The 13,336-nt window shown below is 41.3% G+C and overlaps 1 protein-coding gene across 4 annotated transcripts in view; it reads left to right on the forward strand.

The window, feature by feature from the left end:
• Nucleotides 1–13,336, forward strand: part of UBE3C (ubiquitin protein ligase E3C) — a 139,413-nt gene that overhangs the window by 40,757 nt on the left and 85,320 nt on the right. For all 4 annotated transcript variants that reach the window (XM_077997821.1, XM_077997822.1, XM_015135374.3 and 1 more), the window contains 5 exons: nucleotides 4,444–4,601; nucleotides 7,341–7,494; nucleotides 7,931–8,151; nucleotides 9,703–9,854; nucleotides 12,631–12,818. In XM_077997821.1, coding sequence (XP_077853947.1) covers nucleotides 4,444–4,601; nucleotides 7,341–7,494; nucleotides 7,931–8,151; nucleotides 9,703–9,854; nucleotides 12,631–12,818 — 873 coding nt within the window. The remainder of the gene's footprint in view (nucleotides 1–4,443; nucleotides 4,602–7,340; nucleotides 7,495–7,930; nucleotides 8,152–9,702; nucleotides 9,855–12,630; nucleotides 12,819–13,336) is intronic.

A 13,336-nucleotide genomic window follows, 5' to 3' on the forward strand; every position in this document is an offset into this window, starting at 1 on the left:
CTTTTTTTTTTTTTAAATGAGATCATGGACTTTTTTTTTTCTTTGAGACGGAGTCTCTCTGTCTCCCAGGCTGGAGTGCAGTGGTGCGATCTCGGCTCATTGCAAACTCCGCCTCCCGGGTTCACACCATTCTCCTGCCTCAGCCTCCTGAGCAGCTGGGATTTCAAGTGCCCACCACGCCCGGCTAAATTTTTGTGTTTTTGGTAGAGACGGGGTTTCACTGTGTTAGCTAGGATGGTCTCAATCTCCTGACCTCATGATCTGCCCGCCTTGGCTTCCCAAAGTGCTGGGATTACAGGCGTGAGCCACCGCGCCTGGCCATGGACTTCTATACTCTAGGTGATTCAGGCCGGCATGAGATATAAATGAAGACCACATATATCAGTATCTTTCAATGACTTTTTCTTTCAAGGATGCCCTGGAATTATCTTGTGAATGTTGGCCATCCTGGTTACTGGAGAATGGAAGGCCAGCCAAAAGAGGACTCCTGATGTGTGAGAATGATTCCATTCCATAGGGGTCTCAACCAAAATGCAGTCTGAAAGCCCCTTCTTTAGAATACACCTTTCATCAGGCTTTTTATTATTTATGTAGGAACTCAACATAAGCCACTGCCGTGACTTTCTTGCATTCAGTGTCCAAAAGAACACGTGTAAGTGATGTGAATTATATTGCCTGAATATAACACCTTTACCAGTTTTTAATAAATTGCTTATGTCTCAACAGTAGTAAAATTTTCAAATGATTCTGAACCTTCAGTATAATTTCAGTTAATTTTCTGGACACTGCCTGTAATATTTGTTTAGGATTACTATCAGAACTAGTCTTTTCTTTTTTTTTTTGAGACGGAGTCTCGCTCTGTCGCCCGGGCTGGAGTGCAGTGGCCGGATCTCAGCTCACTGCAAGCTCCGCCTCCCGGGTTTACGCCATTCTCCTGCCTCAGCCTCCCGAATAGCTGGGACTACAGGCGCCCGCCACCTCGCCCGGCTAGTTTTTTTTGTATTTTTTTTAGTAGAGACGGGGTTTCACCGTGTTAGCCAGGATGGTCTCGATCTCCTGACCTCGTGATCCGCCCGCCTCGGCCTCCCAGAGTGCTGGGATTACAGGCTTGAGCCACCGCGCCCGGCCCAGAACTAGTCTTTTCTAACTGATTTTTCGAAAATACTTAGCTGGACCAAAGATAGGAATAAAGAACCTATTAGTAGAAGAGAGAACCAGGAGGATCCCAGATGCCAGTAATTCATATTTTTTCTAACTTATTTCTTTGATAAACTTTTAGTTTGAGAAACACATTGTATACATTCTTTCTGTAAAGCAGGAGTTTGCAAACTTTTTCTGTAAATGGCGAGATAGCAAGTATTTTAGGGTTTGTGGTCCACATATGGTCTCTGTTATATATTTTTCTTGCCTTTTGCTTACAACTCTGTAAAAATAAAGGAATCATGCTTCACTCAACAGCTGTACAAAAAACAGCCCTGGGGCTGGTTTGGCCTGTGGGTTGTAGTTTGTAAAACACCTCTAACGTAACTTTTGAATGTATTTGTATAAGCAAATAATCTAAATATAATTATTCTTTTCCCAACTTTTATTTTTAAAAATTTCTAATACAAGAAACTCCTGATGCCCAGGAGTTCGAGGCTGCAGTGAACTGTGCAGCAGAACTCTCGTTTGGGCAGCAGAGCAATACCATGTTTCTTTTTTATTATTTATTTATTATTTTTTATTTATTTATTTTTATTTTTGAGATAGAGTCTTGCTCTGTCACCCAGGCTGGAGTGCAGTGGCGCAATCTTGGCTCGCTGCAACCTCTGCCTCCTGGGTTCAAGCATTTCTCCTACCCCAGCCTCTCGAGTAGCTGGGACCACAGGTATGTGCCACGACATCCAGCTACTTTTTGTATTTTTAGTAGAGACGTGGTTTTGCCATGTTGGCCAGGCTGGTCTCGAACTCCTGACCTCAGTTCATCCACCTGCCTTGGCCTCCCAAAGTGCTGGGATTACAGGCGTGAGATACCGTGCCCAGCCAAATCCATGTTTCTTTAACAACAACGACAAAACACTCCTCCTCGTCTTTCCTCTTTAATCTCATTAAGGTCTTGTGTATTTTTAAAAATACGGTGTGTTTTAGTGGTCTGCTTATAGGTAGAGAGCACCCTGTAAGGAGCCCGTTTTTCTTTTCTTCTTTTTTCTTATTTTGAGACGGTGTCTTGCTCTGTCGCCCAGGCTGGAGTGCAGTGGTGTGATCTCGGCTCACTGCAAGCTCTGCCTCCCAGGTTCACGCCTTTCTCCTGCCTCAGCCTCCTGGGTAGCTGGGACTACAGGCGCTCACCACCACGCCCGGCTAATTTTTTGTATTTTTAGTAGAGACGGGGTTTCACCATATTAGCCAGGATGGTCTCAATCTCCTGACCTCGTGATCTGCCCGCCTTGGCTTCCCAAAGTGCTGGGATTACAGGCGTGAGCCACCGCGCCCGGCCAAGCAGCCCGTTTTGCTTGGCTTGGCCTCATTTGTATTTTGAGAGATCTTTGTTTTCTGTGAGGTCACAGAGGCTCAAGTGCTCTCTCTGCCCCAGGCCTGGGGCTGTTTTCTCTAAGGAGCACTGATTCTTTTTGATGAGAAATGGAATTTTAACAAAATGTAAATGTTAGAAATTGTATTTCAGGTGTGTGTTAGTAAGTCGACAGTCTCATCTGCCATGTGCCAGAACATTGAATTTTTCTTTTTCTGTAAATGTGGCCTTCCAGAACCACCTGTAGCTCCTTTTGTGACTATAATCACATACATATTTTTTAATGCTGTTGAATATTTCCAAAGTCATGGAATCACTGGGTCACATGGTAGTTACATATTTCACTTTAGAAGAAACTACCAAACTTAGAACAGCAGCATACGAGAGGCGCAGCTCCTCTGTATCCTGAACCCTTGGTATTGACATCTGTCAAAACCCAGCCATTCTGATGGGTGTGTAGTGGTATTTTATTGTGATTGGAATTTGTATTTCCTGGATTACTAATGATGATGGGTGTTTTTCAGGAGCATACTGGTCACTCACATGGCTCTTCTTCAAGAGTCTGCTCAAATCTTCCACTTTTTTAAGTGGGTTGTCTCTTGGCAATATGGATATCCTTTTCCCGTCCAAGGCTGTCCCCATAACCCTGGAGCTACATCCTGTGCTGTCTCTCACTCGAGGCACCATTCCAGCACTTTTCCCTGTTGCATTATCAGGTTTCTCTCTCACATGGGATCATCAGCACACATGCTGCTGACTTTCCGGGTTGACAAGAGGCTCTCTCATCGCCTGCCGCCGCCCTTTGTGGCTATCCGCTTGTTATGTGTCGCCTCACTCCTCCTGCACTCCTACACCCCTCACGAGACACCAGTGTGGTGCTGAGGGGAAAGTTGTGAAAAGGGCAAAAGCAAAACAAGGTCTTGCTGGGTGTCCTGCCCGCTGGGTCTTCACCCCCTGTCTCTCCTGGGCTTTGCGGCTCTATTGCGACAGAAGGCAGCCTGCAGTAAGTGGATGAGCCACGTAGACACACCCCACCCAGAGCCCTGCACGTTATTCGCCTCCTGGCAGGGTAGAATGCTTTTGTCACATAGAGAAGTCAGTTTCAGTGAGGCACCAAAACAGCCTCCTGGGTCCCTCATTAAAGGTGATGTGTGATCAGATGGATTCTGTTTTTTTAAAAAAAAGGAAAAACAGCTATAAAATACATTGTGGAGACAACAGGAGAAATCTGAAAATAGGTTCTGTGTTAGACAAAGTTTTTGATAGAAAAAAGGATTGGGGTAGGGGAGAAAGAGGGAGGAATGGACTAGAGACAGCCAAGAAGAAACTTTTGTGAGTGACGGCTGTGTTCTGTGTCTTGATTGGTGTGACCGGTCCAGACTTATTGTACTGCCCTCTTTAAATGGATAACTAAGCCTTCCCTTCTGCCTGCAGTTCTTCTCATAGTAAGAAGGGAAGCCTTAATCAAAATGAGAGTTGACTTAGGATCAGAAATATATCGTTGTTCTATTTGGGGGATATTGCAGGCATGGAAAGTCTCAAAAGCATCTTTAAGGAGATGATATGCACTGTTAAAGAGATTCGTATCTGAGTTTAATTAAATGCAGCTTGTTGGTACAATTCATGGATTATAATACTTCTTATAGTGTTTTGTAATCTTTAATTTTTCGTGTTCATTTCTCCACTGTCCATTTTTCTTGTCTGTGAACTTTGCCAGCATACCGTTTGGCATATAATGAGAATTCTTTTTAAAACTGTCTGAATGACTGAATGTTAGTTGGATAGTTCCCTGTCTATCTGTAAAATGTCTCTATTTTCAGAGATAATCTTGTACTGGAATAATTTCTTAACCATTGTCACTGAGAGTAACTTGGGGAAACTAGTGACATTTTGCCATCCAGGCAGTGTGTGAATACTTTCTTTCGTTTTTACAGGTTGCTGCAAAACTGTAATGATGACAGTTTGAATGTTGCGCTTCCAATGAGAATGCTTGAAGTATTTTCGTCTGAGGATACTTACTTGCCTGTTTTACAAGATGCTAGCTATGTGGTGTCAGTGATTGAACAGATTTTGCACTACATGATTCACAATGGTAAGTAGCAGGCAGGGTCAGAACTGTGGCTCAGCCTCCCGATGAGGAGTAAGCAGAGGCCAGCCTGCTGCTGTGAGCCTGTGCACTCAGTCTCAGTGTCAGAGCGGCACTGGTGTCCCAGACGCCTTGCGCTCCATCCACAGGTGCCCACCAGAGTCCCAGATTCCAGCATCTGTCCTTGGCTCCACCCACTCTGAAAATTCAGAAACATGCTACTCTCTTTGCCTTTTTCTTTTGCTTGGAAATGAGCAAAACTGACGTATACTTTCATTAATTGTTCCGTCATCCAAGATTTGTGTCTGCAGTGCAGCTACCGGTCCTTCACCTGAGCAGGAAGGGCTCTTACCGCCTTGTGGTCATTCTGAGTGAATGGGAAAGATAGTGCCACCAATGTATGAGTTGAACATCACTCCAAGAGCCTTATGAAAAAGTAAATTTTGTTAAATGATTTTTCTTCCCAGAATGATGTCATCTCACATTAGTTCAGTAGAAGAGAATAGGATATTTAGTTTGAATTTTCTAACTCAGTGCTAAAGTTTTAATACATTGATAATGCTCCTAAAATGACTACATTGTAGAAGCTATAATGAACTATGTCTGAGACCCGTGAGGACACATTAGTGACACTTTTTGGAGAAAAGGTATGAAATAAACATGATTTTTAAGCTTTTATGAAATGAGCAGTATAAATCCTAAAACAAACTTTCGGTTCCAACATCCTCATAGGTAGAAACGCAAGCACTTCAGGACTCCTGGATTTGAGAAATATTTGTCAGCATTAAAAATGTGTGCGAGACTAGTTGTGAAGGGAGGTCTAGAAAGCTATGGCTACAGATAGAATTATAAGTAGCTGTGCTTTATGTTCACTTGAAGTCATAGTCTAGGATACATCTAGCAGACTTGAAATCTGGACCACTTGGTCCTCTGTTAAAACTACAGAAAGTAAATTCATATTTATTTCAACCCTTCTGCTTGGCATATTACTATTTTTTAGACTCCTTAGTTTGTTGAAAACTTAGGGAAACAGTATTCTGAGTTAATTAAAAGTAAACTGAAAGTTGTGGAATTTGATCTTTTAAAAACTGATAATTAAAAGTGGTTCATTGTGTTAGTTGACATATATACCGTTTTAAGACTAAGCATTTGAGAATTTGTACTTGTTTTCTAAAATTGTAAGGAAGATAGTTAAGAAATAGGCATTATTTGAAATGTGTCCCAATAGAAGAAATACTTTAAAATCTTACACAGAAACTGCTGCTTGTAGCATCTTCTCTGGTACAGCAGTTGTTTTACTTCCTAACAGTCTATAAAATTTTAGCCTTCTTAAATTATAATATAATTATTTCTATTGTTATTGCACGTTATGTGCCGTGAAGCTTTTTAACCTTTGCGACAGAACTTTTGTCATGTTGTCCCTCTGTTCAGTATGTGCAGTGTTAGTTACGTTACATTGTTAGTTACGTTACATTGTTAGTTACGTTACATTGTTAGTTACGTTACATTGTTAGTTACGTTACATTGTTAGTTACGTTAGTCACTTTTTAAAAAAAAGTCTCGATGTATTTTTTAAAATTCTCGATGTATTTTTATCTTTTTAGTTTCATAGCAAAAGAGCTTTCAAGCTTTCATATTGAGTTTCACTAGTTATCAGTATACACTGCGTTTGACGGGGTAGTTACAAAGTGAGTCTAATGATGAAGTCCCGAGTATGCATTGTTTAGTGATCTTCACTCAAATATGAGGCTGTGTAGGACTGTTTCAAAAATAGCCCACGCAGATGGATTGTTTTTAATGTGCTACCAAGTATGCTTGTATATGATGAGATACTCGAGAATTGCACTTGAACGTTGTTCTTATTCTATAAAAATGGAGTAAGTGATTCTGAAAAAATATATTATTTGGATCACTCTTGATACCCAGAGTTTATGTTCACTGCCCCCCACCCAGAGTTCCTATCAAAAGCATAGGCTGGAAATTTTAAGAGGTTCTGAAAGTTGTTTCAGTTTACGTATAAGTTACCTTTAAACTGTTAACTTCTTCAGTTCCCAGATTGTGGTCTCCAAATACATCATCTCCTCTAAAAGGAGCTTAAGAGTTCCTGGAGAAAAGGCTGATTGCAGGGTGGGGCGCAGGAGTACCAGTGACCCTGGGGCTCAGGAGCCTCCTAAAGCCCACCCCAGGGCCCCAGGTGGAGCAGCGTGAGGTCGGGACTACAGTGGAATGAAACGTACCAATGTGTTCAACTCTATGAGTTCAACATGGTGTTTAAAAAATGCACAAATCAGGGACAAATTATAAAATCACAGTATTTGGTCCTTATTCAGTTCCTGATGCAAGCAAACTAGTTAAACAGAATTGCTAACATGAGACAGTTGGACACTTGAACACTGACTAGATATTTGTGGTATTAAGGAACTCCTCTTCATTTATTTTAGCTGTGATAATGGTTTTAAAAATAGTCTCTTAATGATATACTAAAATAATTACATCTTAGACTTCCTTCCAAATGAGTGTATACAGGTGAAATGAGCTTGGCTGTAGTTGACAGTTGCTGGTACATGAGGTTTATATACCTTTCAGCTGCCTATATATTTGTTTAGTTTTCCTTACTAACATGTTAAAGAAATAACTTAGGTTTGGACCTGTAGAGATTGTAAAAAGCATTTAAAAATTGGCAAGTTTTTTCCCTTATTACAGGAAAATATGTAAAAAATTTTAAATATGTGTTTTTCCTTGTAGGGTATTATAGGTCTCTCTATTTGTTGATTAACAGCAAGCTTCCATCAAGTATTGAATATTCTGATTTATCTCGAGTTCCTATAGCAAAAATTTTGCTAGAGAATGTTCTAAAACCATTGCACTTTATTTACAACTCCTGTCCGGAAGGTGCGAGGTGAGACTGGAATAGATTTCTTGATTTTGTCATTTCACAAGATCTATATCTGATTGTAACTTTTACGTAGGATGTGATTTTCAATATAGACTTGAAAGTCGGATTTTTACTTTGTTAGTGTTGGTTTAGTTTATAGGAAAGTGTACTTTTTATTTCTGGCCTGTAGCCTAATATAAATTTGTGATTCTCATAACATGGCTGTTTTCCTGCTTTTCTAAGTAACTGTCAAAAATTAACGAAAACATGGTGGTTATCTTAATAGAGAAGACATTAAGTTTACTTTAGGTTGATCTAGTTGATATTAAAATGGTTAACTTGGCTAATTTAGAAGAGTAGTTTATCTTTTTAGAAGGGTATTTTGAAAGGTTATTTTAATCAGGGTTTGGGTGGACAGTATAATTTGATTTTATAGAAAGCTTCTATTTTTCTTTTTCAGGCAACAAGTTTTTACAGCCTTCACAGAGGAGTTTCTGGCAGCACCTTTTACAGATCAGATTTTTCATTTCATCATTCCGGCGCTAGCAGATGCACAGACCGTTTTCCCTTATGAGCCCTTTCTGAATGCACTGTTGTTAATAGAGAGTAGATGTTCAAGAAAGAGTGGTGGAGCGCCCTGGCTTTTCTATTTCGTTTTAACTGTTGGCGAAAATTATTTGGGTATGAAATGCAAGATCTTTTTTACCTGAACACGCATATGGGTAGCATTGGCAGATGAGTCAAGAGAAGGTCGTGTGGTGGCGGGTATTATGGAAAGGTGGGCCTCTCCTGGAAGAGTGTATTTGCTGAAGGGCTGTGGTATGGGCAGCGTTCCTGGGGAGACTGTCCAGATACAGTGGAAAAGACTGACATACATATATGTCTTATGGGGCCACACAGATTATTTTAATAGAGTTAACGGAGTTAAATGGGAAAGCACTTCTGTGAGGCCGTTTCCCTACCTCTGCTAAACTTCCAGTGTGCCTCTTCTAGAATAACATCTTCCTGTAGTATGTTTGAAAACATACATACATACATGCATGAATTATTCATGAAAGAAATTTAGGAAAACCCGAAAACCAAACTTTTTTGGGGCCGGGGCGGAGGGGAGACGGAGTCTCGCTCTGTCGCCAGGCTGGAGTGCAGTGGCTCCATCTCAGCTCACTACAACCTCCGCCTCCCGGGTTCAAGTGATTCTCCTGCCTCGGCCTCCTGAATAGCTGGGACTACAGGCGCATGCCATCACACTCAGCTAATTTTTGTATTTTTAGTAGAGACGGGGTTTCACTATGTTGGCCAGGATGGTCTCAATCTCTTGACCTCATTATCTGCCCACCTCAGCCTTCCAAAGTGCTGGGATTACAGGCTTGAGCCACTGCGCCCAGCCCAAACTGTTTTTCTTACTCTCTCACTCAACACTGAAAAATTCTGTGAGCAGAAATGTGGGTGTGGTTTTTTTTCCCACACACCAAGCAGTTCTGCAGTGGACACCAACTAGGTATTCTACAGTTCAGTTCAATTCTGATGCCGTCCACCCAGAGATAATGTCAGATCCCATCATCTGAGGGCTTAGTCTTGCAAGACTACACCCACTTCAGAGGCCGATTACAAGTAGTAGGTTGTCACCTATACTTGTGACCAACCTGCAAAAATGGGGGCTCCTCAGCCCCTCCTTGGGTTTGGTAATTGACTAGGACAGCTCACGGAACTCGGGAAGCTGAGGTGTGCAGGAATGCCAAGCTTCCGTGCCTTCTCCAGGCACTCCACGCTCTCAACACCTCCCTGTGCCCAGCTCCTTGTGTCTTCCTGTTGAGTTTTGTGGTGCTGCTTCTCCAGCGTCCCTCCCCACAGACAGCCCCTTGGGAGTTGGTGCGTGGGGCTGAACGTTCCAGCCCTCTGATCACTGCGTTTTTCTGGTGAAAAGCCCCATTCTGAGTCCCCTAGATGGCCTCATCGTAAGTCACTTCAGTGCATAAACTCAAGTGTGATCACAAAGGGCTGGCTATGAATAACAAGAGACACTTACCTTTCAGGAAATTCCAAGAGTTGTAGGTGCTTTCTGACATGAACGGGGACAAAATCTAAATATGTTTCCTATTATAACACAGTTAGAATTTTTAAAATAAGATCTGGTCCGAAATGCCTCTCTGCATGTGAGGAAAAATGGCGTCGTTTTCCATTTTAAAAAATAATGTTGAACTAAAATAGGTTTTCACTGATTGTTTTACCAAGGGGCCCTCTCTGAGGAAGGGCTGCTGGTGTATTTGCGGGTGCTGCACACCTTCCTCTCTCAGTTACCAGTCTCTCCTGCCAGCGCGAGCTGTCACGACTCAGCCAGCGACTCCGAGGAGGAGAGTGAAGAAGCCGACAAGCCCTCAAGCCCGGTAAGCCCCGTGCCCTGCATCTGGGGGGCTGCGATGCAAGCGGCCCCATGGGATCTTCTAACTTTCTGTCCACCTATAGTTTCAGTTACACGAGTCAGACCCGCAAGCAGCCTTTGCAGAGAAGCCCCTTCAGCCCCCCTCCCACAGTTTGTAATGATTGGAAACAGTCTCTTCCACCGCTCTCTTAGTACATTTATGGAAGTGTAAATGGAGACACATAGCTTTGTGCTTGGTTTTTTAGGCAAAATAGGATTATACTGTATGTTAACTTAGTTATTAGGAAATATTTTCTAGAAGTGAAATTGTTGGGTCAAAAAGTTCCTTTTTACCCTATCCTGTGAACACTGGGTAGTGTCTTCCATTAATTCCTGGTAATTTTATAGGGGATAAATGTTATTTATTTTAAAATTACTTTAAAGTTCTTACCTCTTTTCTTCCTTACTATTGAGTTTACAGTATATTTTCAAGAGAGAAAAAACTTTATATATACAAGCATATATAATTTGTGTTTCACTTAAAGAATTTAACTGCCAGTGACTTTTTTTGGTCTTAAGCAATTGAAATGGCTTAAGGTGTGGCTATCATAAGTTATTTTTTCATTAAGGAGTTTTATATTGATTACTACTAAGTGTAATCACAAAATATACTTGAGAGGGTCTCGGCTTCCAGGTGAAGTGAATTTGTAGAATATTGTGAAGCGGGTGTGTCAGTGCAGTGCCGCACCTTCCTGGACAAAGCTTCACCAGCATCCAATGAAAGAGATCACAGCAGTAAGAAAAGGATCGAGAAGTAAGGTCAGGGCTTGATTTTTTTTTTTTTTTTTTTAATAAAAAAAGATGAAGAAAGGAATAGATAATATTCACTGCCAGAGCTCATGGCTGAGGGGTGGGCTGATTACAAAGGGGTGAAGCCGCTTTTATAGTGGATAGTGGGTGCTGGAACTGTTGGATCTGTCCAAACTGTACACCAATAAGTTTTCATTTTTTTTTTTGTATGGTTATAAAAAGTGGGTTCTGTAGATGGAACGTAGATAAAATTTTTGTTTTTGGAAGAAAGTTATTAAATGGTTACCTCCCATAGAATTTGTGAAGTTAAACCCTTATTTATACACAGTGAATTTTGTATTCATGTGAAGATGAGGCTGTGGGCTTTCTCAGCGAGAGAGGACAGAGTTTTTCCCCGCTGTGGGTGTGCAGACACGACGAAGGCAGAGCGTGAGGACCCGGAAAGAGCCTGCGGGCTCTCTTGCTTGTGCTTACACTTTGAACATTTAAGAAGTGGGATCAGTTTCTTGATTTTTAAAATTATTTACAACTGTAGAAAATATTACTCTACTTTATATTCTTTTTTAAGGGTTTCAAGGTCTGTGTATTATATAACTTTATACTTTAATTTCCTTTTTTCGTTTATTCTCTTCATTCTTCCTTTGCCTTGGGGATTGTCCACATTTGGGCTGAGAACTAAAGACCCCGTTTTGAGCCGGGCACTCGTAGGGTTCACTCCAAGTCATTCTTTCTTTGCCAGGTCTCTTACGTGTGTTTCTGTGTTGCCTTTTCTTTCCCACGGCACTTAATTATATAAAACCTAATGTGATTGTATGAGGTTTTTCCAAGGTCAGAGTTCTCCCTTGATAAGCTCTTTTGCCTTTAGGTTTCTGTGTAATCTGTTCACTTGTAGCTTATGTATAATTTATTTTGAAATTGTACACTACAAAAATAGTAGTGCTAGGATTACTCTCTCATTCTGACATACCTTTTATTAGGCTTTATGTTAAAGATTCATGTTTGACAGATGAATTTACTGCTTTTATCTATAAAGCAGTGTTTGGTAAGTTACTATAAATTACATAAATTGTATTCATCCAAGTTTCCAAACAGTACAGTCAGCAATATGCAATGTTATGTGTATATTCACATTCGTATATATATTCATATATACACGTATATATGAAAAAAGTATATGTCTTTGGTTACTGCCCCAAATGAGTAAATTGCATAGATTGGCTTGGGTTTTATTCAGAGATTAAGATATAAAATAGATTTCTTTTGTATAGCCTTTGATTTTAAAAAGTTCTTTAACAGGCTGGGAGCAGTGGCTCCTACCTGTAATCTCAGCACTTTGGAAGGCTGAGGCGGCTGGATCACTTGAGGTTAGGAGTTCAAGACCAGCCTGACTAACATGGTGAAACCCTGTCTCTGCTAAAAATACAAAAATCAGCTGGGTGTGGAGGCAGGCGAGTCCCAGCTACTTGGGAAGCTGAGGTGGGAGAATTGCTTGAATCCGGGAGGTAGAGGTTGCAGTGAACCGAGATTGTGCCACTCAGTCCGGTCTGGGTGACAGAGCAAGACAGCCTCAAAAAAAAATTTTTTTTTTAATTTAATACTTTCACTTATTTTGGTTAAATGGTGATCTCAAATTAAAATGAAAATGCCATCAGATGATAATAGTTTCACTATGTATGCTTGTCTTAGTACAGCTTGATCTAAAAAAAAAAAATAGGAAATGAAGTTTTTTTGAAATGTAAATACTGAAGCTACTGTTATCATGGGCAAAAACCGGGTATTCACAGTTTGTTACTGTGTTCGGCAAAATGGATGCCTGCTGTGGACTGGATCTCGAGAGGATTTCACACTAAGTTTGTTGTGATGCGGATAATTTTGAGATGATGCCTATCTTTCTTTGCCTGAAGAAGAATGTGATTTCGTATACGTTTGTAGTGTAGAGGATGTTCCAGTTGAGCACATTTATGGAGACTGGTTGTTCTGGTGTGTTCTAGGAGGATGGCAGACTGTCAGTATCATACATAACAGAGGAATGTCTGAAGAAGCTGGACACAAAGCAGCAGACCAACACCCTGCTCAACCTGGTGTGGAGGGACTCTGCAAGCGAGGAGGTCTTCACCACCATGGCCTCCGTCTGCCACACGCTGATGGTGCAGCACCGCATGATGGTGCCCAAAGTCAGGCAAGTGTCCGTGGGCGTCTGTGCCGGGGGCGCCAGCCAGAGAACGTACCTTCCTCCCTGGGAATTGCTCTCCTCTTAAGTTTCATCTGCTCTTTTCTGGTAGAGCTTGATGTAGGATATTCTGCTGTCCAAGCGTTTCATAAAAAATCGTTCGTGATTTTCTTTTCTAAACCAACAAATACTGAGACCTTTTTCTGGCCTGTGAGGCTCTGAGGTACCCTATGTGTAATATTTTCTGTAGTACCTTACGAATGTGAGTTTATTCGCCCATTTGAAAGATTGGACTCATACCTGCATTAGTGAACCACTGTGTTACATATCTTTTTAGGCTTTTTTTCATAGTACTCGTGTTTTGTGAGGTATTTTTTGTTTTATTTTGTTTTGTTTTTCTTCAGACAGCATCTCACTCTGTTGCCCAGAGTGCAGTGGTGTGATCATAGCTCACTGCAGCCTTCACTTCCTGGGCTCAAGCGATCCTTTCACCCCAGCCTCCTGAGTAGCTGGGACCACAGGCGTGC

The sequence above is a fragment of the Macaca mulatta genome, chromosome 3 (assembly GCF_049350105.2).
Source record: "Macaca mulatta isolate MMU2019108-1 chromosome 3, T2T-MMU8v2.0, whole genome shotgun sequence".
In the NCBI taxonomy this organism is placed as follows: domain Eukaryota; kingdom Metazoa; phylum Chordata; class Mammalia; order Primates; family Cercopithecidae; genus Macaca; species Macaca mulatta.